This window comes from Telopea speciosissima, chromosome 10, assembly GCF_018873765.1.
Source record: "Telopea speciosissima isolate NSW1024214 ecotype Mountain lineage chromosome 10, Tspe_v1, whole genome shotgun sequence".
NCBI lineage: Eukaryota > Viridiplantae > Streptophyta > Magnoliopsida > Proteales > Proteaceae > Telopea > Telopea speciosissima.
Window position 1 is genome coordinate 1,471,783 of NC_057925.1, and position 27,409 is coordinate 1,499,191.

At 39.1% G+C, this 27,409-nt stretch overlaps 1 protein-coding gene across 1 annotated transcript; it reads right to left on the minus strand.

Moving 5' to 3' along the window:
• Positions 1–2,880: 2,880 nt before the first annotated feature.
• Positions 2,881–27,360, minus strand: LOC122642055 (importin-5). Its single transcript, XM_043835452.1, has 20 exons — positions 25,971–27,360; positions 25,619–25,822; positions 21,278–21,382; positions 20,999–21,064; positions 20,750–20,914; positions 20,165–20,239; positions 19,900–20,054; positions 18,466–18,601; positions 18,309–18,378; positions 18,088–18,215; positions 17,906–17,962; positions 15,441–15,626; positions 15,245–15,337; positions 13,763–13,848; positions 13,604–13,670; positions 13,302–13,368; positions 13,053–13,189; positions 12,735–12,826; positions 12,523–12,589; positions 2,881–3,450 (listed from the first exon to the last, which is right to left on the minus strand). The coding sequence occupies exons 1-20, from the start codon at positions 27,198–27,200 to the stop codon at positions 3,286–3,288; spliced, it is 3,351 nt and encodes a 1,116-aa protein (XP_043691387.1). The 5' UTR covers positions 27,201–27,360; the 3' UTR covers positions 2,881–3,285.
• Positions 27,361–27,409: the final 49 nt, after the last annotated feature.

Here is a 27,409-nt window from a genome sequence, read left to right on the forward strand (position 1 = left end):
AACATGTCAACTCCCTCTTAAGAAAATATCTCATTTGCCCTTTTCATTCATGATTTTAAGACTTTTTTTTAGGGGGTAGGGGGTTGTTGAAAGGGATGGTTTTAAGACTTGGTTATGGCAAATATACTTTTTTTCTTTACCATACCAAAAATTCTCAACTCAATTGACTTTATAATTCTATACTATGGGTAGTGTCTAATTGTGATATGGATTGCTTAACCCACTAAAGATTAACCGGATCAGATGAGAAAGATTGAATTGATGAGTTATTATATATATGTTGTAGAACTAGAAGATCAACCACATATCATCCATACAAAACCATGATAGGACATTCAGGTCATTACAATAAAAAAAAAGGGTTTCTCAAGGAAATCGAAAATGTTAACAGAGGTTTATTCAGTGTTAATCTTAAGGGAAAAAGATCTCTATTTGGTGGTGTTTTCTATGCTCTCCAATGGGTGAGCACACCTGGGTATCTACCCAGGGGACAGAGGCATCATTTAATGGTGTCTTGTGAGAGAACATAGAAAACACCACCAAGTAGAGATCTCTTGCTTAATTACATGTATAATTCTCTCTCTCTCTCTCTCTCTCTCTCTCTCTCTCTCTCTCTCTCTCTCTCTCTCTGTGTCTGTGTTGGTCAACCCCAACCAGAAAGGCGTGGAGGCACACCACGTATAATTAAAATGGGACCCTAAACTTCATTTTTTTTTTTATTTTTTTTTTTTGGAATTCAAAAAAAAATTTGTGTAAATTGAACCCTTAACAATAGTTTAGAGGGTAAATGAACAGAGGAGAATCTGTTATCGTGCATGCTATATATGTTTGTTAGAACATCTATTCACATCACCGAACCACGTTGTTTATCCTTTTTTAATTTTTATTAAACACTTAGTTTATTTAAATCCTTATATAATTAAATGTCCATAACAATTTCATTGGATGGGTTGGTTCTTGTTGGTTAGTGTGGGTTTACTAAACCACAAAGGAAGACTAAATGTCTCTTTCACTAATGCTTGAACACTTAAATGGGATTTCCACCCAAGAAAGATTATAACAAATAGAATGGTTTAATTGTTTAAGGTTTGTGTAAATTGGAAAAGATATATCTTTTGGATATAGGTATACCTCTTGGGATCATTTCAATAAGACCCTAATAAGGATTTCTTATAATCTTCTATATTGGATGAAAGAGGGGGGGAAAAAAAGTGGGTCTCCATGATCTATGTCGAATAGACCTAGTTATGGTGCAAGAATCTATAGATAAGGTGAATTGTATTAGGGTTTGTATATGTTAAACCTAATTAAGTCAATTATCTAATTGGTTTAGGTTTAACATACCCAAATAACTGGAGCAAATCATTGATAACATACTTGCACGTTCCCACGATGTGTCTTCACCAAAACACCCTTAAAAGAGTTTGATTATGGGGTCCCTCTTAAGTCTTAATGGTGGTTGGACACATATTTTATTTCTCTCTTTTCTTTTCTCAAATAAATAATGATCTCTAACGGTGTAGATAAATAAAGGAATTTAAATAAAATAAGTGAAGACAAGATTATTTAATTCGCTAGGGACCAATATGTATACATGTTCTCTCCAAACACCACCATAATACCTCCTATAGCAAGCACATTCACTAGGGTGTCACAAAGCTTTTTGTTTCATGAGAGAATGATAAATTCATGGAAGATACTAAAGTTTTAAATCTCCTTGAGGTGAGAGACCTTAGTGAGTTGAAATTATTTAAGCAATGATTCTCATATTCTCATACTACCAATAGAGATCATTCCTTTCATTCTTCTATTAAGTAGGTTACATTATTTAAGTAGTTATTAAACTCTTCTAACTCCTACATGGAGAAATGCAAAAAACGAAATGAAAGTTTAGGTTTTGGAAAAAAGGTTGCCGATGACTTCAATAATTACACATAATTTAAATAATAACACTACGAATTATCCACCAGCCTTCCCTTTCACGTAACAGTCTCTCACCAACAATAATAGTACTAGTTAGGTCTTGAGTCAACCTAACCTCTGCAATATTCAAAGCTTACCTCAAAGGTTGACTCAAGACCTAACTAGTAACTATTGTAGGAGTATCCTATCCTCTGCAATATTCACAACTTACCTCTGATTTTATGGGAGGCTATGGAAATCACACTTCCGAAACATCTAAAAGTAAAAGTTCAATTGTTCACCAAGCAGGCAGCTCGTAGTTGCCCTACTCTTATTCTGATCCAATGCTTTACACTGTTCAATAATCCCACGTCAATTAAGTTTGGGATTTTGGATGACTTCATATGCTAGTTGTGGAACCTCTCCACAGTTCAAGTTTTGGGTTGAAAATCTCAACATTGGCATTACTAGCACGGTAATAGTACATCCACTTAGATATAAGGAGCCATACATGCCATGTCCATCTCACCTGAGGCCTAACAACGAGAAAATTTTCATAAATAATATTATAGGACTCACAATGGGTTTGAACTCCACTTGAAGTCATTCTGATTGATTGATTGCCACAATTTTCAGAGTCCGGAGAAAATTTTCACCCTTCTTGTTTTGCAGGTCACTTGCACTGGCAATACTTGGTCATTAATCTCAATCATTCCACATATCATTAACAGTCAACAAAAAGCCATTTCTAGTATTCCAGTAATTAATCTTCCAACAATGACAGTCTTAAAGGTATCAAACACAAGACAAACACTACTTCCAATCCAACCATTCACATATATGCTGTAAATTTTTGTTTGTAGAGACTAAGGAGGCAATTAGCTCAAAAGAAGTGAATGAACATGGAATGGAATCATAAAAAGTAGTGAATAAACATGGAATGAAATCATAAATAGTAATTTAATAAAATATCAGTTCATCACATTTGCAAAGAGGAAAAAATAGATTGGCAAAAACATATATATTAAAAACATCAAAACTGCAACAAGAATTGCCTCTTAGCAATCCTCAACCTCGCAAAAACAAACAAGATGCCCTCAATGACCAAAAGCCATGTCCTTTTTTCCCTTCCTCCGGGCAGAACCGGACTATGAATAATGCTTGTAATATACACATTCTACACCAAAAACATTTTTCTAATAACCGCACAACTTTGAACCTCGACTGACAAAAACATCACATCGCCAGAGAATTCCACACCAAAGGAATGATGGAAATACATTATGGAAAAGAATGGGTAATGAACATATAATAGACACACAGCGACTGAATGCAGTAATTCTCCCAAAAAAACGACGAGATGCCAACACAAATATCAAAGAACTACGACGAGAGAATGGATTGCAAAGCAAGCTGTTGCTGAGGCTGCAAGGATGACCAGGTTGATGCCAGGGTAGAAGGCGGTAAAGTCTGCTGTAGCTGCCTCAAAATATTGATCATTCGGCTGGCAGTTTGTTCTGTAGCCAGATCTTTGCCTGTACATAGAACCTACACAAAAATAATAATCACAGTGAAAAACCAAATACTGGAAACCAAGCAACATGCCCAACCCAATCAGCCCTGATACTATCAGCTTTAAAAATGGAGGGGGTGGACAGCAGCAGAGTTGCTTGAGTATTGGGATCATCTTAGTGGATTGGGCACCGCCATTTCAAGATGAGCCAATCCAGCCAATCCAATTCCAATACTTGAAATCCTGGGACAGGTCCTGAGTTCATAAAGAGGACTATAGGCCATACATATAAATATTGTAGTGTCAAAAGTCGAGGAGCAAGAATTTTTCATTTCACATTTCCTAACCTCTCTCCATTCATGAAATTGATTGAATTTCAGAATATATAAAACCCATCCAACATGATCAAATTGCATCATATTCTCAAGAACCACATCTTTTCAACACAAGCAAATTAATTATTGTGAATAGAATGCTCATTAACAAAATGTTAAAACAAACCTACCAAGACCAGTGGACAGATTAGCAGGTGGCACCCGTACTTCAGAAGTAAGGGGAGAACAAGGGTTTTGGGAAGAACGAAGGAGAGGACAATACTCTTTTCAATTCAACTAAACCTTATCCCTAGTAAATGGGGTCAGCTACATGGATCCTATTTCTCCAATCAGATCTATTCAAAGCCATACTTGTTACTAATCATAAGCTATGCCTGTCTTTTCACTTCTCGAAGAATCAATTTAGGCTTACCCCTGGCTCTTGTAGCTCCATCAATCTGAATCAAATCATCATTTCATACTAGAACATTCAAAGGCCTCTGTTGAACATGTCCATGCCACCTCAGACAACTTTCTCGCAACTTATCATGTATCGGAACTACTCCTAAATCAGTTCTAATTTATTCATTCTTTATTTGATATTTTCTAGTTTTACCACTCATCCATCTCAACATCCCCATTTCAACTACACTAAGTTTGTTAATATGTTGTTTCTTCACTGCTCAACATTAAGCACCATACATCATTGTTGGTCGTACAACTGTCCTATAGAATTTTACTTCAAGTTTTAAAGAAATACGTCGATCACACATCTTTCCAGACGCACCCATCCACTTCATCCACCACACCATAGTTGTCAAAGCATCTCTTAAGCGCTGCCTAGGCGTCCAAGAGGATTTCTTGGGGATCTGGAATATTTTAGAAAAGATAAGGGTGCCTTGTAAATACGTAGACAATTAAAAATATGTATGCTTATATGGTGACTAGTGTTAGAACAGTAGGGGCCAATGTAGTTAATCCCCAAACTCAATTGGGTTACACCCATAGTTCAAGATCTTGTCTCGTCTCGCCATTTCGGGCAGGTCGAGATTTCCAAAATATCCGAATTTACCGAACGAAAAATGACATTTTTTCTGCCATATTTCGGCAGTCCATCTCGGTGGATTTTTGGCCATATTAAGGCCTGATACTTCATGTACACCCTTGTTTAAGCTAAATAAACACATTTAAACCTTCATATTGCAAAAAAATGAACACTAAGTGGTGTTTTAGGTTTGCACCCTTGATTGACAGTATACGGTCGGACCCTGATGTATAAATAGTTAAATACACATTGTTCAAGTAATATACCGAAATTTCACGAAATATACCGAAATTTGAACTTTTTCATTTCGTATGGTCATCTCATCTCGGCAATGTGAGATATCCGAAATATACCAAAATATCGGTGATATATCGCGAGATTTTGAACCATGATCTCGTCTCAACAATATCGAGATATCCGAAATATACCGAAATATCGGAGACATATCGCGAGATTCTAAACCATGGTTACACCAAGGATCCACCTTAAGCCCTTATTTGTTTGCGCTTATCATGGACGACTTAACCAGAGGCATATAAGATGAGGTACCATAGTGTATGATCTTTGCAAATAATATTGTTTTGATAGATGAGAGAAAAACAGGGATTAACACCAAAGTGGAACTATGGAACAGTCTTGGAATCAAAAGGTCTAACAATAAGTAGAACTAAGACCGAATATATAGTGTGTAAGTTTAGCAGCTCTGAGACGGATAGTGAGGTGGTGAATATTGATGGGAGGGAGATCCCGTAAAGTGATCACTTTAGATATATGGGATCAATCGTAAGCAAGGAGGGCGACATAGATGATGTTGCCCAAAGGATCAAAATAAGGTGAATGAAGTGGAGAGTTGCGAACGGAGTTATGTGTGATCGACGTATCCCTTTAAAGCTTAAAGGAAAATTTTATATGACTGTCATTAGACTAGCCATGATGTACGGGGCGGAATGTTGGGCTGTGAAGAAGCGCCATATAAATAAATTTGGTGTTGCAGAGAAGAGGATGTTGAGATGGATGTATGGGAAAACTAGAAAGGATAAAGGAATGATCATATTAGAGTTGGGCTGGGAGTAGCTCTGATGCATGATAAACTTAGAGAGAGTTGTTTTGAGGTGGTATGGTCATGTTCAACAGAGGCCTCCAGATGCCCCAGTTCGGAGGAGTGACCTGATCCTAATTGAGGGAACCAAACAAACCAGGGGCAGGCCTAAGATAACCATAGGACCATAGGAGAAGTGGTGAAGAAAGACATGCTTAGCTTAGGCCTTGTTCCTAGTATGACCTCAAATAGAGCTGATTGGAGAACAAAGATCTACACGGTCGACCCCATTTAGTTGGAGTATAATCATGTGATGTTGTTTTCTGTTTTACACTCCATTTCGAGGCCTAGAGCAAGACGTTGGGTTGTTAAGAAGTGGTAAATAGCTATGGTCAATGCCCTAGAGTTTGTGTTATTGTTTGTGTCGATGTTGTATGCCCCACCCCCTTTTCTTTATTATAATTCTACTGTCTCTTCTAGAATCTATTTAGCCAACACCATTTGATGTAGATCGAAATAAGAAAAAAGAGGCCAAAACATTGTTCATGTGAACAGTGTCACAGCCCCCAAACTGCTTTGGTGTGGATGCTACTAGAAGATATTGTGGGGCCCAGGACCAGATCATGTGAAGACTCTTTAGAATGATCAATTTTGTCTATGCGTGGGGAATTAGAAGTTTAGTTTCTATTTTTAGAATTATTCTCTTAGATATTTTGTGGTTGTTCATTAAGCAACCTTAGCTCTTTAGTTTCTAATTCCGGATTTAGAAAGTAGGCCTAGCTTTTATTTACAAGTTTCTATTTCCTCAAGTTTCTATTTTTACTTTGTTTCCTTTTTCTTGCAAGTTTTTAATTTTCTCTTACTTGTAAGGCAAGCATGGCTGCCCATAAATATGCAATGCCCTTGGAGGGGCCCGATACATGCAATAACGCATTGGCAGCACCCTACATGCATGGGGGTAGTTGAAGCTGTTCTGGTTCGGTTTTCTTTTAGTAGTGTCCATTTAGTTTTCTTTAAATGAGTCCATGATCACATGTGAGATCATGTGGGGGTTAGTTATTGGAGGTGGGAAGTTGTATGTGGGCGGTTATAGGGGAGAGGTAGTGAGGAGTCTTGAGTCAGTTATCTTCTATTTGTACGTAGTTAAATATCATGGTGGGAATGAAGATTGCATCTATCTTTTGAACCTAAATTAATCTACTCTTCAGTAGGGAGGTCAGGCTTCCGCAGTAAAGCCATTGTTCCTGTGTAATTACTTGATTTTTCCACCATTAAACCTTCTCTTACCTTCTTCTACCAGCAACATAGGTAAGAAAGGGAAGGGTATCAGCTATACAAGCAAAGCGATGGAGGAGTGACATGGACGGATTTTTGTGAAGGGCTACACGCTCGATTTGGGCAGACTCCATTCCAGGACTTTTTTGGCGAGTTGGCCAAGTTGCAACAAACTGGTTCTGTACGTGATTATCAGGCAAAATTCGAGAAGATTTTGTCAAAGGTGGGTCAATTGCCACCTAATCGGCAAATCAGTTGTTTTGTGAGCGGACTCCGCAACAACATCAAGGCTGACGTTCTAGTCACGCAACCAGCCACGCTCTCTAGTGCTATTGGGTTAGCACGGCTGTTCGAGGCTAAGAACCTATCAATGCGAAGAAGTTCTCCACCGGTGGAGACACGCAAGTTCATGGCAGCCAATAAAGAAGCTTCCAACGGAGGAAACACCTTACCCGTTAAGCGAACGACGGCCGGAGAGATGCAAGAGCGGAGGGCAAAGGGGCTCTGTTAGAACTGTAACGAGCGTTTTGTGCCTGGTCATAGATGCAAGAAACTTTTCTTAATAGAGGGGTGTGGCCCAGAAGAGGAAGAAGAAACAACTCTGGTGAACGATGTTGCTGAGGAGGTGGAAGAAATACCAAAGATTTCCTTGCACGCTATTTGTGGGGTGAAAACTCCTGAAACGATGAGTAGTAGGGAGGCTCAGCCACGTGGCGGTGACTGTGCTGGTCCACTCTGGGAGTACCCATAATTTTTTGAGTTTAAAATTAGCAAAAAAAATGGGGATCTCTCCTACAAATCAGCAACCATTTGAGGTAATGGTAGCTTCTGGAGAGAGGATATCAAGCCCAGGTATGTGCAAAAATGTGTCTTTAAATGTTCAAGGAGTTACAATCATTGCAGGTTTCTTTCTCCTAGCCTTGGGTGGTTATGAAGCTGTGTTGGGTGCCCATTGGCTACAAACTCTAGGCCCTATTACTTGGGACTTTGCCAACCTTATCATGAAATATGAGGTGGCGGGAAGGGAGGTTACACTCACGGGAATATCAACAAGAATGGATAACATGACTGAAGATCCCACTCGTGAAACAAGGAGCAAACAAGGACTCTTGTTACACCTATGCTCAATTCTACCCACCAAGACTGAGGTGGAACCCACTTCAACTCACCTACATAAACTCCTCAACCGTTTCAAAGAGGTTTTTGATGAGCCAAAAGGATTACCTCCCACTCGGTTACATGACCACCGAATTCCACTCAAAGTCAACTCCCAACCGACATGTGTGAAGGCCTATCGTCATCCATATTTTCAAAAAAAAGAGATTGAGCGGTTGGTGGCGGATATGCTCTCCACAGGAATCATACGGCCCAGCAACAGCCCATATTCATCGCCCGTCATACTTGTGAAAAAGCACGACAATTCTTGGCGCATGTACGATGACTACCGGGCATTGAATAAAATTACCATTAAGGACAAGTTTCCAATCCGGCGATCCCTCTCATTGATGAGTTATTGGATGAACTCCATGGAGCTCGGTTCTTTACTAAACTGGATCTTCGCTCCGGATATCACCAAATCAGAGTTGTGCCAGAGGACATGGAGAAGACGGCGTTTAGAACTCACCATGGCCACTATGAGTTCTTGGTAATGCCGTTCGGCCTTACCAATGCACCCTCTACGTTCCAAGCTCTAATGAACCAGGTATTCAAAGAACACTTAAGGAAATTCATTTTGGTTTTCTTTGACGATATTTTGATTTATAGTACCACATGGGAAGAGCATCTGGAGCATTTAGAGAAGACTCTGCAGATTCTAAAGGAGCAAAAATTATTCATGAAAAGAGAGAAGTGCCAGTTTGGGCAGCCAAGCGTACAGTACCTAGGTCACATAATCTCTGCCGATGGAGTAGCAGTCGACCCCGATAAAATCTCAGCAATGCTTAGCTGGCCCAAACCCAAGTCTGTGAAGGCCATGCGTGGATTCCTGGGTCTTACAGGATATTATCGTAAATTTATTCAAAATTATAGTAAAATAGCTGGACCTCTCACAGGGATGCTAAAGAAGAACAATTTCGAATGGACTCTTGCTACAGATGAGGCTTTCAAGCACTTGAAGGACGCGATGACACATGAACCTGTCTTGGCGTTACCTGATTTTCTTCACCATTTATCGTGGAATGTGATGCTAGTGGATCGCGTATTGGTGCGATGCTCCTACAAAAAAGGCCTATTGCTTTTCTAAGCTATGCCTTGCAAGGAAGGAATCTTCTCCGTTCCACATATGAAAAGGAGATTCTAGCACTCGTGGTAGCAGTTCAGAAGTGGCACTCTTATCTGATTGGGCGGCGGTTCGTGGTTAGAACAGATCAAAGGAGTTTGAAGTATTTGTGGGAGCAAAAAATAACTACCCCCGCCCAACAAAGGTGGTTATTCAAACTCATGCACCACGATTTTGAAATAGAGTATAAAAGGGGGAAAGAGAATGTTGTGGCTGATACCTTATCAAGAAGAGAAGAAATACGGAAGGAAGAGGAAGAAATGGCCAAGTCAAATATGGCAACTCTAACTACCTTAGTGGGAGTTGACACATCATCAAGGAGAGAAAAAATAGGAGGAAAAGAAGAAGGATCGGCCCATCCTAACTTGGTGGTTCTATCTCGACCTCTAACAAATTGGGTGGAGGCTATTAAGGAGAAAATTGGGTCTAGTGAGGATATGCAACTCCTTATCCAAAAAATAAGGGATGACGAGGCAGTTGGGCCATGGGAAGTTAGAGATGGCGTGATATTTTTTAAGTCGAGAATTTATCTCCCCAAAAATTCTCCACTTATCGACACTATCATTGACCAATTCCACAACAGCATGCATGAAGGCTATCAAAAAACTTCTCACAGGATAAGGACAACTCTCTATTGGCCAGGAATGCGGAGAACTATACTCGAGAAGTTGGCAAGGTGTGACATGTGTTAGCGTCACAAGGCTGAGTTGCAGACCCCAGCAAGGTTGTTACAACCGCTCCCCATCCCTGAACGGGTATGGGAGGATATTTCCATGGATTTCGTGGAAGGTCTCCCTAATTCAAAGGGCAAAACGGTTATATTGGTGGTAGTTGATCGACTCTCAAAGTGTCAAAGTATGGCCATTTTATTTCTCTGTCACACCGCTATACGGCTGCAAGTGTAGCTCAACAATTTTTTGATCATGTATTCAAACTGCATGGAATGCCCAAGTCCATCGTCTGTGACCGAGATCCTACTTTTACTAGTAATTTTTTGGCAGGAGCTCTTTAAACTCAATGGAACACGTTTCAACCTCAGTTCGGCATATCACCCCCAAACCGATGGCCAAAGTGAGGTGGTAAATCGAACAATGGAGATGTATCTCAGGTGTTTCACGAGTTCTCATCCGAAGGAGTGGGGAAAATGGCTGGCATGGGCTGAATACTGCTACAACACCAGTTGGCATTCCACCATTAGAACTACACCTTTCGACATGGTCTATGGCTGACCGCCGCCATCACACCTTACTTATGTACCTGGGTCAGCCAAGGTTGAAGCAGTGGAGCAACAATTATTAGACAGGGACATCCAAATCAAGGAGTTGCGCCAGAATCTCAAGGAAGCACAGAATCGCATGAAGCGGGTCTATGATCAAACACATCAGGAACGTGAGTTCGAGGTAGGGGACTGGGTCTACCTCAAGTTGCATCCTTACCGCCAAACTTCTCTTGCCTTGAGGAAGACGCAGAAGCTGGCACCCCGATATTATGGTCCTTATCAGGTTCTCAGGCGTGTTGGGAAGGTGGCTTATACATTAGCATTACCCTCGCATTCGAAAATACACCCTACATTTCATGTGTCTCTTCTTAAGAAGCAAATTGGGGAACACCACCATGTTCAAGACGAGCTGCCTATGGTGTGTGAGGACAAGACACTACATCCAACGCCACAAGCAGTATTAGATCACCGCATCCACAAACGGCAAGATCAAGTCCTTATACACTGGAGAGGTTTGTCTCCCGCTGAAGCAACTTGGGAGAATGTTGAGGCAATGCGGCTACAGTTCCCTGAACTTGGTCTTGAGGTCAAGACCAAACTCAAGTAGGGAGGAACATGATACATGCAATAACGCATTGGTAGCACCCTACGTGCATGGGGGTAGTTGAAGCTGTTCTGGTTCGGTTTTCTTTTAGTAGTGTCCATTTAGTTTTCTTTAAATGAGTCCATGATCACATGTGAGATCATGTCGGGGTTAGTTATTGGAGGTGGGAAGTTGTATGTGGGCGGTTATAGGGGAGAGGTAGTGAGGAGTCTTGAGTCAGTTATCTTCTATTTGTACGTAGTTAAATATCATGGTGGGAATGAAGATTGCATCTATCTTTTGAACCTAAATTAATCTACTCTTGAGTAGGGAGGTCAGGCTTCCTCAGTAAAGCCATTGTTCCTGTGTAATTACTTGATTTTTCCACCATTAAACCTTCTCTTACCTTCTTCTACCAGCAACATAGGTAAGAAAGGGAAGGGTTCTGCTCAGTATATACCAGGGCCCCCCACCAACGATTTTAGTTGATGAATGAAAGCTTGCTTTATGCATGGAAATTCTCTTGTTTAGAAGTTTCTATTTCCTTGGTTTCTATTTTCTAATTTTGTTTCTTTCTTTTTAGTAGTTACTATATTTACTAGTTTCTAATTTTGTTCCTTGTATGTTGGCTGAACTATAAAGTCTAGTTTCTATTGTCATTAGGTTTCTATTTTTAGAAGTTACTATTTCTTAAGTTTCTAATTTTGTATGCTGACCTATTCCATTAAATAGGCAGCCCCCTCTTGTAATAGGATTAGATTTGGAGAAAAAAAATTTCAGGCCTTGTTGCCATCGGTTATGAGAGAAATTCCATGTTTCAATAGCTGGGATGGCTGTGGGTGAGAAACTCAGGCTGAGAGAGCCATTCCCCTACCCCCCCCCCCTTCCCTTCTTTATCTTCTTCTCCTTTCTTCTTATCTTTCTATGTACTTCTTTCATGTGTAAACAGGGGGGGGGGGGGGGGAAAGCAATAAAAGTTTCAGTTATTCAATTTGTTCATCCTGATTGTGTTAATCCTGGCTGCAATCGATCTCCCACTGGTTTCCTTGGTTCGAGGTCGACTCTTGCACCAAGTCTCCTAAGCAAATAATAGCTTCTGTGGTTGATCTTCCTAGCATAAAACCAAATTGGCTATCCGAAATATTAGATTCTTGTCTCAAACGGGTTTCAATTATTCTGGTCTCCCATAATAGAACTCTTAAGTTTCTTCTTCTATAGTTAATACAGCTTTAATATCACCTTTATTTGGATAAATCGTAACCACAATGCTTCTCCTCCAGTCATCTAGCACTTTTCTTATGCTCATAATCTTATTAAATAACTTGGGGAATAAGAACCAAATAAATAAACGCACCTCGGCAAAGACTGCAACAATCTTGGGAAGGTATTGATTGTTCGGGCCCAAAAGATCCCTATCAGACCTGTAAATAAACACGAATATGCAACTTGAATTTGACCGCAAGGGGAAAGCACTTTTAAAGAAAAAATTAACTGAACAACTAGTTATAGAAAAATGAAGCCTGGAAGAAAATCATAACTAAATATGCCCCATATATAGTTTATTACCTTTCAACCATTGAACAAAGCTGGTCATGCACAACTTTGGCTTCAATCAAATCACCTTTTATTGGCAAGCAGCTAAGCCAGGCAGGAACAACCTGCCACAAAACACAAATAAAAAAGACCAAAGAGGCATTTTAGTTCCAAAAGATTAATAAAAATGGCTAGCCAACCATTTTTCTTATGTTAAAGAAAATAAATGGTTTAAAAAAATGCAAATTCATTTTACTGCAGCTTAAGGTTCCAAAACATATACTAACGCTCATTTAGTCAAGCACTTGGTGCCACAAAAATCAACATTGACGGATGAACCTGAAAGTGTACCTGAGCAGCATCAATACCGTCACGGTGGAACTGACATATTTTCCCAAGAGCTGAAACAGCATTGTCATACGCCATTACATTATCTGAATGGAGTGCATTAGGATGTCTTATCACAATATTTAGCCTGGAAAGAGCCTCTGCAACAAACCAATTAAACAGTCTTCTCATACACAGCATTTAAAGTAACATAATTAAATAAGTCAAAAGAGAGGCCTAACTATTGAAGAAATGCAAGAACATGAAAGCTACCTCCAACGAGAGGTCTAAAAACAGATCCTCCAAACTCCGCACAAACACCAATACCATATACAGCTGCCTGAAAATTAAAAAAAAATAATAAAAAAAAAGAGCCAAAAGTCCACTTTGTATTGAGAATGCACCCCCCCCCCCCCCCAAGAAAAATCATCCCCTCACCCAAAAAAAAAGGGGGAGTGAGGCAAATAAAATTTAGCTCAAATTATGGGGGAGAGGGGGGGGGGGGGGGAAGAAGCAAACAAACTGCAAACTTCAAAAGAATCAGAACCACCATAGGTGCTGGTCAAAGCACAAACCTGCCGAACATCTGGGTTCTCATCATTACAGGCTTCCAATAGGAAAGGAAGGTAAGTATCGTAATATCTGTTCCACCAATACACAGAATAAATACAATGTAAAAATTACTCAATCTCAATAATTAATTTAAGCTTAAATATTTTGCAGGAAATACATACTTCAAAGCTGCTTCACGGCATTGCTCCGCAACATCATCAAAAATGCAAATAGCGATCCTTCTTTCCTCAGCTGTTTTATCCTTACCCTGTATTAAAAAGCCATATAAGTGATACAAAATGCAAGATTTGGTAACAGATATTCAACATTGCAAGATACAGTTGAACTCCTTAAGATCCAAGTTCGACATAGATATTAACAGTAACAACTCGTTCAATTGAATAAAGGATAAATGGTACAAGTTTCTAAAGACAAGTAATTACTTTTTCGAGTCAAAGTCTTACAAGACAAACCAAATGCAATAGTAAGCAACAGAAATTGGGTATCTGCAAGATAAATTTATCATTGCAGACATACAAGGTCAACAACAATAATAATGGAAAAGACTAGTTCAATTGGGAGGGGGGATTCACAACGGGTTCCAAAGACAAGTTCAGTAGCCATTGAATGAGGTTGGGTTCTGCGTCGATCTCAATCAAAAAATAGACCAAGAGATATCTGAACTTGACCATGAGACTTCAATTCTTTTGGTAGAACAAATGAAACAAACAGATTAGACAACTCAAATCATTTGAAGAAAATGCAGACAAATCTAAGAGACATCAAAGAAGAAACAAATATGAATGCTCCTGATGCAGTTGCATTAGGCATTGATCCTGTATAGAGGCCGAGACACAAGTCTAGAAGGCCCACAAGGAGCAGTTGGCAGTCCAATGGACTGAAACAAGCTTTGTGTAGTTATATTATAAGTTGAGCCCTTTATTTTCGAGGGTTTCATTGTAACTGACCTAATTTACAAGCCCATAAAGTGGGAGTGAAGTTTGTACTCAGGTATAGCAGTTAGTTAAGTCAATGTGTGAGAATATGCATACACCCCCAATCAATTAAGTATTGATTTGATTGTAGAAATTGAAGTTTTTTCAAGAGTTTTTGAGCTGTTAACCTCTGCAAACATGGGTCATGGGTGAAGGCTCTTCTTCTGCCTACTGCTTTGTTCTTTATTGCAAATCAGGTGATATCTCTTCTCTAACACTAATCTTCTTCTCTTCCTTATTATTATTTATTCTAATCTGCAGTACTGTTGTTCTAGATCAATTTTCAGATTGCATTCTTCAATATCTCTCCAGTTGTTTGTTTAACTTCAAATTTCACATACAGAACATAAATATGTATTTAACAGGTAAGCTAATATATAAATTGATATATTGTCAGTTGCAAATGCGCCAACCTAATTCAAGTTCTTCAATTGGAAATTCCAAGAAGAAAAACATGTCTCCTATTTAAAGTGATATTACATATCATAGATGTCATCATCGTTCCATTATGCAACTGTAACACAGAGGGATGCGCAACCAATAGTGCAGGCAATGATTAATAGAATAATTGGATTGTTTACTCCCAATCAACATGACAATATGCAGCTTAAATCCATAAGAACAGATTTATGTACTAGTAGCATAAATAGAGTCGTGTATTTAACTCACCCACATAGGCATTATATAAGATGAAAGCTCATCGAAGAAAGGTAAGAAAGAGGCCTTGAAAGTTTTGATCAATGTGCCCAAACAATCACCAACCTGAATGAGAAAAGTAACATAAGCCAAGAGCAATCCTACTTGGAAATTTGTACATGTACTTGGATATAAAAAATTCCATTAAAAAGGAGATTTGAAAACATACTTGGTCAAAGACTTCTTCTTCTTGCTCATTTTCTTCTCTAAGCAACTCCCCTTCCTCTGCATCAAAGTCCTCCGCTTTGGCCCTCTCTGCTCTCTCTCTTTTTCTAGTTGAGCTAGCTGTTATCACTTGCTTTATTTCATCAACAATGCATCTCACCTGGCTTTCATCCAGAAGTGGTCCAGATACCTGTAAGAGAGGACAGCAGTCATTGTAGAGTGAGATCGGGTGGCTTCTTTCAGAATGAGCAAATGGAACATGTGAGCATGATGCTATCTCAGGAAAAGTTTCATGAAGTTACAGGCACTACAGTAAAGATTAGGTTCTGCAAGACAGTTTACCAATTTTTGAGAAATAATGACAAAGAGACAGTAATTGGCAGCCATTATAAGAGGTCTTTTGGTTATCAAAAAAATAAAAAATAAAAAATTCCAAGATCACACGATTCTAATACCACTAGGATAGTAGTATAACCAATGTACCATAGTTGTCACAGTGTCTAGGCGACCTCCAAGGCGTTGGAAAGGGTCCAAAATCAAGGGGACACCAACAAGGCGCTCAAGTTGACCAAGGCGCCTGGACGCCTAGGCATCGCCTAGACAACACAACTATGCAATGTACCATTAAGTTATCAATCTGTGCCATAATTTATCTATTCAGGAGTTCAAGTTAGATAAGGGTCTAATCAAGTGTATATAAAAGTCTGTTATACTTTCATTTTCACGTAACTTTTTTTGGGGGTTTGCTAAGTTGCAATTTCACATAAATTAATAAATATTTTCTGCTACTATAATCTCGTTTGGGTTTTCCCTCCAAATCTGTTCATGGTATGACGCTTTCAAGGTCCTCTAGACAGGAGTTCATAGTTTCCAATTTGTGTTATGTAGTTGGTTTATATTTTCATTTGTTCTGGAAATTCACAGGTTAGAATAGCTTCTACTCTGGATTCATCGCTGAGTTTTAGGAAAGTTTGTCCTTGGGAGTTCAAGTAATAAGGCTGAACCCTTCCCCACAAATAGAAGTTGTCCCTTCATTGTAAAGAATTCTCTTTGATTAATGAAAATTGCCATTTGCTTATTGTCGTGGAATCAATGAGTGTGCTAGAGGTGGATTCTCCTATGGCTAACTGGGTGGATTCCCTAGGCCTAGAGGTGGGTCTGAAAGTTTCGTCAAGTTCTATCCTGCTGCTCTTAGCTTTCACAGGCAGGTACCTAAGAGCCATCGATCAGGTTAGCTATTCCCTAGCTTAACACACCCAGTCAATGCTCTGCTTCTAGTTTACTTTTCTGAAACCTGCAGGGCTGCGACTTCCTATGATTCTCTTAGTATTGATCTGTTAGCGCTGCATCTTTACCAGTTATTTTTGTTAATGCATGTCTCATTACCCCTACGCTTGAACCCTCATTCCAATCCTAGTTTCATACCCATATCTTTCTCACCCTATCCCTGTTCTGGACGCATCCTCACACAGACCCCATCGCACCTCCTTAAGAGTTGAGAGAGTCCCTTGGGATTTTAGCCACAGTTGAACCTACCAGAAGCTTCCATCAATTGGACTTTCAGCCCCAACCGAGCCTTATCCTGTGAGTTCTAAATTTTCGCCAATTAAACCCTATTCCTGCCATAGTTTCTTTTCTATTTCAATTTCCAGATTGTCCTATTTCTGAAATTATAGTTGACTCCTATCCCATTGTTCACTTCCAGACATAGTACGAGGCCTCAGTGAGATCTCAGCCTAGATTTCCAAAAAGTAGGAAGTGTTGCGCTTCACTATTTGCCACATGGCAGTACTTGGATGGGGCCACATGGCAGATGGTGAAGCATAACACTTCACTATGCATAGTGAAGCCTAGGAGGACCCTCCAAATAAAATGATTTCGGTCATTTTGGCTGACCTAACCATTTCAGCCTGACTTAGGCATCTTTAACTGTTATGGGCCACAGGCTGTGGACTAGGATGACTTATAGCACTTGGATGACTCGAAATCAAAAAGGTCATTTGAATTATAAAATCAACCATTTTCAACTCATTTTTCAAAAAATGAGAAAAAATAATTTTACTCTTTTTCTCTTTTTTTTTAAATGTTCTTAATTACATTTGATGTTAACATATCCATATTTAATCCTCATTTACTCATTGATTTTCCTATCCACATCCAATAGTCCACCTAATATAGTTCATCCTAGCACTCTGAAAATTCTTGTAATACCTTCTAACGGTACTGAACATCCCATAACCCGTACCCATCAACCAGCCTTCAAGCTCTACTTTCTTAACCAATTTCTTCAATCAATCAGTCACATATCCTCCATTTAATTCATGTCCTCAAATTCTAATCTGAGTCTGGTCTTCTTGCAGTGTTAAATAAAATGGAAAAAAAAATAAAGAAAACAAGTATGCACCAGCGCTACAAATATCTTGAGATTTAGTTATTAATAGAAACATATAATCCAAGAAAATTACAGACCTGAACGCATTCATTCATAGCATCCAACATACTTGCACAAATTTCTGTCTCAGGTTCCTGACACAACAATTGCAAGTCAAACAACACATCAATACCCAAAAATATGCACCGCTGCTACGTGAAGAAACGTGTCAGAAAGTAGTAAAAGTGAAAACATCAATGGCTACAAACTAGATGATAACCTTATGTAAAGCTTCCACCAAAGCAGGTATTATGTAGTCAGACAACTGCTTAATATAAGACTCATTCCGACCTTGGGCTTGCCCCTTTTCCACGGCTAATTTAGCTGAACGCAAGAGCTCCGGCATGGCTAAGAAAACAAAAGAGAAGAGTTAAAAGATCAAGGAAATCTCAGAACTCATACAAAACGCAGTGGTTCACGAACTTCAGATTAAGTAAATACCTGAAACAGCAGCCTTCCTAACTTCTTCATGGAAATAAAATTTGAGAAGAGGAACTAAAGTAGGAGCAACCTGCACATTTTATGAACCCAACTTCTCATGAAAAAAATATACATATGAGAAACCTAACAAAAATACATTTGCAAATCACTAACCAACCTGATCTATCCATGGGTAGAACCCCTCCTTTAATTCATCTGCATAGCAGCATAGCATATTACAAGCTGTAGCTTTCTCCTCTAGTACACTAGTTTTGATCCCTATCCTTTTATCCCCAAGAGTAATAGTCTCGATACTGAAATAAAGATACAGCAACTTAGCAAACAAGGCCAAATTTTTTACACAAATACAAACAAGAAAAGCATTGCTTAGCTGAGAACCATTATCCAAGTTCTATAAGTCAATGTTATCCAAAGAAATTCATTTAAAGACAAGGAGTCAAGAAAAAGGGTGGTGATGGGAAATGTATAAATATACATTATCAAACTAAACAAGGATGTCAGGAGCCTCATGGCATAGATAGAGACTAGGGGTTCATATCAGCTAGTTCGGTTGCTGACCTAGGCCCTTGGCACATATTGGGCCAGACCGAAACCGACCAACAAGTTAATGCTAATCAGTCCTTAAAAACAAAACTGAAACAGATTAGCCATCAGTCCGGCCAGTTTTCAGTTTCTTATCGGTCTTGGTTATTGGTCCCTTTTTAGTTGTCAAAATATAGATCAATATAATGAATATATAAACTTCAAATAATAACTTAAATTAAGTTTCTATGGATCTATATACAAAAGATAGCTTGATTTTTAACACTTAAAATCAATTATAACCCAACGATTTAAGTATATAAAACAAAGTATTGGCTTTCTGTTAGTTTTTTTATCGGTTTCAGTCCATTTGGTCGTTTCAATTGGTCTAATCGAGCCCAGACAAATCCGAACAATCACCAATATTTAAGACTTATCCTAAAATCAAAACCAAAACCAGACCAATAAGAATTTGGTTGGTCTGGTTTTGAAGTCCAGTCAAGTTCAGTCAGGCTTTTCCGTTTGGCCTCCAAATTGACACCTCTTATAGAGATAGAACATATAAGTATAAAATATGCACATTTGAACTGTAAGTAGATAAAACAATTCTTGTTTAAGACACTGAAATATAAAGATCATATCATACACAACTATCCATCTCAGGTTTGTACCTAATCAACCCTCCCCAAAAAACAAATGCAGAGAAGCATAAAATCTTAGATTCGGAAGAGGAGGCTTTCGTTAAACACTCTGCATAGGAGAAATTGTTTCTTCATGAAATTAAATGGCAGACACAAAAAATGGCACTCACAAAATGGTCTACTATCAATATCCAACAAGCATACAGAAAAAGAAACCTGACTGCTTAAACTAACGAATCTACGACAATGGTAATAACGAAGGTAATTAACAATTATGCTAGCTGTCCATTCTGGGCCTCAAAAGAGCAGTGACTTTGTCCACATAAGCATTGACATACAATAAAATTTTAAAATTATACTGCTGTAACAATCTTAAGCATTGAATAAAATGATCTCAGCAGTTTAACGAAAATCAATTGAAGGCAAACCTTTCATCATCTGATTGATCAATATCATCATCAGAATCTGCAGATGTAATGGTTACATCAGGTTTAAGCTGAGCAGATTGAAGGAGGGGGGGCATAACAACACTCATGTAAGGGAGGAAATCCTGCCCTAGACACTTGCAGAGTCTAGCCCATGCCTGAAACATCACAGAAGACATTTATCTCTTATCATTCAACAACCATAATGCATAAAAGACATTATCGAAATAATCTTCGGATTTAAAAATATTTAAATGGATATGCATACTTGTAGCATGTAACTTGTTGTCGGATCATCCGTCTCCATCTGAGACCCTTGCAAAGCCATAAGCACTTCCATGACCTTACAAAAAAATATAAGAACCAAAGATGAGTCCCACCTCAATACTCCTCAACAAAATCCACCTGGTCATCCAAAATATACACTGGACATGTATATTAGCTGAAGGAACAAAATTACTATTAACCTTTTCCCAACTAATAACCATTGACAGCTACAAAGCACTAACTACAATTCTGATTCAACTGACACCAAATTAAAGAATCAAAACAATTGGGCTTAATTTTTGTTTCTGAAAAAAAAAAAAAGAAATTGCTAGTTGCACATTTATCAAGAGGAGTCAAATTCCAGTGCAACTCCCACTTCCGAAGGGTCATGGAAGGGTTGGGATGGGTCTGTCCTAACATTCGGCATTTTTCGCACAAAGTGACCACCTTCAGACTCAATCCTGCGTCACTACGCTGGAAGCCCGAGATTTTCACATTGCACAAGCGACTCTCAGTTGCAAGTTATCAGATCACTACAATTATAAACGAATGCCACAATGAAGTAAAAACATTTTTTCATTATCACCTGCTTGGCATCGTCCCTGAACTTCTCCTTGCCAACAGCCATTCCAACCAAACTAATGCATTCCATTGATTTTGCACGAAGCATACGGTTAGACTTGTCCGTTGCATTAATCAAGATAGCTTTCAGATAAGGCATAACAGCATCATAATACTTCTGGAAGTGCTCCTATGGATAAATGCAAAATGTAAGACTAAATAAGTTGATACCAAAATATATTACTAATAAAGTAAATGAGGTTGCAATAACTACCTGTGAAGAATCCGCAACCGATGCTAAAGCTGTCAATGCCCCCTCTTGCACCATTTGCTTCCCATTCTGGACCAAACACATAATGTTATCCAATACATCACTCAAATCTCCAAAACATTCTATGTTCAAACGGCCAAGAGACATATAGTTGGGTACACTGGCGTGTATTGTGTGTTATATATATACACACACACACAAGTAAATATACAAATATATAAAAATATTCATATGTGGGTGAATATCTGGCATACAAGCAGGTGACAATCAATAAAGACATACCTGAAGGAGTACAAGCAATTTGCTTACTATCCCATCCAAGTAAGGTGTCAAAATATCTGGCGTACAATTTTCACTGAAGTTGAGGACTGCTGAAGCAGCATGAGCCTACAGAATTCAAAAGATTATAGAGAAAATATTAAGGAAAATGTTTCTTGAAGAGTAAGCCGAGTAGAGACAAAACATAGTAATAGATGGCATGAGCACCCCCCCCAAAAAAAATTGTATTAGACAAGCAAAACATACATAGATACATAATCTGAGTTCTGATCAGTATAATAAATTCTCGGGCAGCAAAAATAGAGCCAACTTTCAATCTTAAAGGATCTAGTAACTAGGTAATACATACCTATAGTAGCATGAGGAGCAACTAGCAGTATACAAAATGCATAGCCAAGCCAACCAAAAAGAAAATGAAAATGGCACCATGGTTCGGAATTTTAGTCAATACCAAAATGTAGTACAACGTATCTACACCGATCATTTGCTGGATTTGAGTGCAACTTTATGCAAGATTCGAATTTGAAGGGAAATTCTTTTTCCCCCAAAATTAATTTTTGCAAAAATAGGTCAAATATGTATTGGTTGGCCTTCAAATTTTTATATGTTAGACATTGATGGCCGATCTAAGACTTCACAGAGACGAAATTTATTTTCTATACAAAATCATTTTTTAATTTATTTTAAAGAGGAGGAGAGGCTTTGTTACGGCCGTGCATAGTGCAGGATCGTGCACCAAACCGTTGGATGGGGGTGAAGGGCCGTGTACCATACACGGTTGTGCCCATCCAACGGTTTGGTGCATGACTGTGCACATAACCTTTTTCCTTTGAAAAATTACAAATATGTGGAAAATTTTCTGGTTTGGTTTGAAAATCATGAAAATTTCAAGTATTAAATTATATTTAGAATAGGTTATATAAGAGATAGGATACAGAGTAGTACAGCATATAATAGCAACTAAGGGACTAAAGCCAAATTAGCAGTTTTTTCCGTGTATGTTTTTTTCAATCTAATGGTTTGAATATGTGTAATCATGCTTAAATAGGCTTGCCCTGAAGTTTCCGGGCAAAATTCAATTATTTGACCACCGAAATGCACATTTTGGTTTTTAGAAGAAATGTGCAATATTTTGACCGAAATTTTGTCATTTCAATAAATATTTCAGTTTCGACAAGGATCGAAATTGAAATTTTGAACCTTGAATGGCATAAGGGCCACACAAACATGAATAATAAACAAGAGTGGTTATTACCCACCCACCCCCACCACCAAAAAAAATGAGTAGCTAACCAAGGCCCCAAAAAGCCCAATGCCACCTTAGCGGTTAAAAGATTAACATAGCATTAGAACAACATACCGAATATATGCTTGTTAGGGTGCAAGAAGGATAGGAGAGAGAGTGAAAATAACAGCACTAGAAATTACTGAGATCTGTGGTAAACTAAAAAAAGTCTTTTTTTCTTTTTTAATGATGAATTTTACTTTCAGAAAAGGCGAATGTCAAAAAGCAAATGCTACATTATATGATCCGCCACAAAACATAACATAAAGAAAGTAGATATCCATGTAATGGGATACATCGTATTTGTATTTTATACTGCCTCAAAGCACATTCCTTTGCAGGTACAATCTGCCAAGACATCAGCCGAATGACCCCTTCAAAAATGAGATGTTCCTAGAATTGCACAAAGCTCTAGCATGAACATATCAAGCAAGGGTATGTACACGGAAACCCAAATTCAGACAATACCAGTTCATTAAAAAAATCTTATCCCCCCATTATGGATGATTTCCTTACCAAAGGAAAGTTAATATGGCTTCCCTCTTCTCTTCCCCTATAATCACCACTGCAGCAACAAGGATCTAAGCCTCTTCTCCTTTATTTATAACTTCATAGAAACCAACTAATGTAGTCCTGGATTTGAATGCTCAAACCAGGAACCAAAACAGGATTTTTACCAAAGGATAGGTTCAGTTTACGGTTTAAAACCATGATAAAATATTAGGTCAGGAGAAACACCCAAATAAACAAGAAATCATATGAGGGAACCAAGAGAACAATGGGAACTAAATCGTATGAGGAAACCAAGAGAACAGGATTTTTACCAAAGGATAGGTTCAGTTTACGGTTTAAAACCATGATAAAATATTAGGTCAGGAGAAACACCCAAATAAACAAGAAATCATATGAGGGAACCAAGAGAACAATGGGAACTAAATCGTATGAGGAAACCAAGAGAACAATGGGAATTAAATCATATGAGGAAACCAATAGAACAATGGGAACCCAAATATATTAGGTTAGGGATGGGGGTAATAAATCATAAGTACTCCTCAAGTTTCTCATCTTTGAAAAGAGCATTCTCTTCCATCTTTCTGCAGTTCCAAGGATTTTGGTAATTGAACTTAATTGTTGATGATGAATAAACCTTGAGATCATATTGCCTGAATGTAGAACAGTAACGGAGAAAATAAAGTAACCAAAACGAACCACCCAAACTTCCCACCACAAGGTGTCAAATCGGATCAAACACCGATCCCATCAACCTTGATCAAACACAAGACAAATCTTCAAAGGAGAAGAAAAGCAACAAAAAGCTTTTCAATAATATCAAAATTCGTGTATAATGCTTGCCCCCCCCCCTTACAACCTTGTATAAAAGACTCAAAAATAGACTCCTACACTAAAAAGAGAAAGCCTAACACAATCCTTATCCTATTAGGTAACCTAAACTGACTAGGAAACTGAAATACTGAAGGAAATAAGACTCAAAACATGGCTGGACTTATAGAGTCCTAATCCAGCCCAACTTACATAACAATTAAATAGTCACATGACCACTTAACCAAGAAACATGATCACATGACTACCAATTACATAAAAATAAGACTAAAGAATTAAAACAGCTAATCCCGTATGCAACCCTATTACCCATACTTTAGGTCCATAAAAGTGACCTATTACATTGGAAACCCATGGGATCAAAGGCCCAACATGTATGTAACACAACCTTAGACTTATTCCTATGCAAAGAAGCCCAGTTTGATGATGAATCTGCATCACCAACAAAAATAGGAAACCTCTAGTATGGTAGAAGGATCCCTTACAACTTAAGTCTTCATTCAAAATAGACTATCTAGAACATTGCAAAATAAAAATTATGGTTGGATTGTAGCATATCTATCCAACCCTACAAAAGAGAAAGTAAGAAGCCACAATGAAACCCATAATCCCCATAGTAGCGAGAATAATATCCCCCCCCTCTCTCAAATCTCCTCTAGATTTTATAGAATATCCTCCAAATCTCCTCCTTATGATTTGCATCACAATTTCTGCTCAAACATATTAAATATGGCAGACTTGCATTATTAGAAGTCCATGCCCATTTTTCCACTACAGATCATAGATTATTGAGAATAATACCAATAGAGTTCTTGATATCATGTTGCAAGTTAATAATGGCTATTCGCTGAGTTTTCTCATTGAAGATTTCCCATGATACTCTTCGCGCCCCCCCCCCCTCCTTTTCTCATTCTATGATGTTGCAGTGTGGAATAAAGGACCTAGTGTGCTGCACATTCTCAGTTCCCCAGGCTTGCGATACACACAACTTGATCAGCTCAAGTAACTAAGCACAAGGAGGCAAGGACTAAGCAAATTATAATGCCTCCAAAGCAAGTTATATTAACCTCCACCATCCTTCTCCCACATATAAGTCCCAACTATTTTTTGACTGCTTATTAGGTTTACCATCCACAACTAAATGAATTAACTCACTGCATATTCCTGAACCACCCAATGAAAAAGCATAAATCTAGCTTCATGCATAATCAAGCTTTTTCACCACTGTACGCAAGCACTTAAATGTACATATCCTCACAAAAGTACATCACTTGACCTAGTGACCTACCCAACCAATTAATAGAAAGCCCTAACCATGTTTGTTTAAAGAAATAGATTTGTTAGGGTACATAAAATGATTGTCTTCATTTCATAAATTGCACATCAAAAATCACTATGATGCTGCAAAAGCTACACCAACTACTATATTGACTTGAATTGAGTTTATCTATAAACAGATGGCATTCACTCCTTAAGAGGGTATTAAATGGTAACCCCCTCCTTATCTATAAACAGATGGCATTCACTCCTTAAGAGGGTATTAAAGGGTAACCCCCTCCCGGGAAGTCAAAGATGCAAATATAAATATCTAATCATCACAACTCTCAAGGAGTGGAGAATTAGCATACTTAAGTATGAAAAAAATAGTCAGAATATAGTACCCGATGAAAATTTGATAACCAAATATAAACAAGTATAAACCACAAAGCTACGCTGACCTGTACTCTGGGATTTTGGAAATCATCCATTGATGCAGCTAGCGCTGGCAATACCCGTTGATGATATTGGGTTTGAAGCTCTGGACCCAAGTCTGTAGACAATTGTCCAATCGCATTAATAGCTGCCCACCTCACGCGCGGATGGGGATCTTGGAATGAGTTCAAGACCATGTTCAGCACTTGCTCCAGATTTTTTATCATTACCTGCATCAAGTGAGATAAAAAATGAAGCACTTACGAAAGTGTTATAAACAAGAAAGACTATGAATACCAATCTGATATTTGACATATATGTACATATAGCAATCAATTCCTTATTTAAAAATGAATCTTTTCACAGCAGCTTAAATACCTTCGAGCATCCCTCAGCAATTTGAGCTAGAGCGATGAGTGCTGCATGGTGCTTCTGCCATTCGGGAGCAGCAAGGAACTGTGGCAAGAGCTCCGAAGCGACGGGAACAATCGTATTCCCACCCAATGAGATTGACAACCGATCCAAGCACTCCTGACCAACACTGTAATTACTGGTCTCCCCAGCATCCTCATCTTCAGTATCTGCCGTGTGCCAAGCGGGATCATCTTCGATATCCAGAAGCATCTTCATCAGAATCGCAAACAATCTACTTATGAATTGGGGCAGTTTCCGCATCATCCCAGGAGCTCTCTCCCTCGCCTCGGCCAGTGTTATCACAAATTCAATAGCAAGATGGCGTGTACCTTCTTCCAGTGACTCTGCCTCTGCAATCTGCAGCATGGACCCAACCACTTCGACCAGCTGCCGCCTCAAGAATTTGGGCTCCGTTCCAGCCAACTCGATCAACAACTCAAGCGCTTCTTGAGCAGTGGCCTCTTGACCACAGTTCAGTGCTTCCGTCAAAGTCTGAATCATTGCCGGCAATAGGTCTTGGAACCGATCACGGTCCGAGGGGCTCGACAGGCACTGGATGAAATTAATGGCAGCGCCAAGCGAAGCTATACGGACATCCGAATTCGAGGATGAAGCCAAGCACTGGAAAAAGACGGTGTGTAGAGTATTGAGGTGGGGAATTAGGGTTTCCCCGATGTACTGCGATAACTGGGCAAACATCAGAAGAGCGGACTCTTGAAGCCGAGGGTTATCGGAGGTGACACACTGGAACATAAAGGGGAGAAGCTCCGGCCACCCACCATCAGGAAGGATACCTGAAGCGAGCTCGGAGACTGTATCGCAGAGCTTTTTGGATATCGTCTTGGCAACTTCTTGTTGAACGCAAGCAAGAAGGTGAGTTTTGAGAGCCGATTGCGTAGAAGGAGAAAGACGAGGCCAGATGTAGGAGTCATCACGGGTGAGCTGCTTACGAAGGAGAATCGCCGACATGGCCCGTAGCTCGACGTGAGGAGACGACTGAAGAAGATGAGCGAGCTTGAGAGACAACGCATCGGGCTGATTCTGCTTGCAGAGATTAAATAACGCCTCAGCCTGCGATCGCTGTTCGTTCCCAGATGACATGAGATGGGAAATCAGGGTTTCGAATGGAGCCGTATCGGGGCCGAGGATCGCAGCCAGTTGGGCTTGTTGAAGCTGAGACGACTCGGAATCCATGGAAGCTAAATTAGGGTTTTGCAGTAAGTGAAGAAGGAAGCTCTGTGAGGCTCCGAGGAGACTACAAAGAAAGATAGAGATGGAGGCGGGCTTCTCTCTTTCTCGCTCCCACGTCTGTGACTCCGAGCGAAAGTGCTAAAAGTTGGGAAGCGTGAAAGAGAAGGGTTTTGTTTGATTTTTAAGGCTTTTTTAGGGATTTGGGTTTTAGA

Excerpts from the sequence above, each read along its gene's own strand:
- LOC122642055 (XM_043835452.1), bottom strand. The coding sequence starts at position 27,200 with ATGGATTCCGAGTCGTCTCAGCTTCAACAAGCCCAACTGGCTGCGATC. Across the intron at positions 15,627-17,905 it reads CTATGAATGAATGCGTTCAG|GTATCTGGACCACTTCTGGA; the intron begins GTCTGTAATTTT and ends CCTCTCTTACAG. Across the intron at positions 12,590-12,734 it reads CTTTGTTCAATGGTTGAAAG|GTCTGATAGGGATCTTTTGG; the intron begins GTAATAAACTAT and ends GTTTATTTACAG.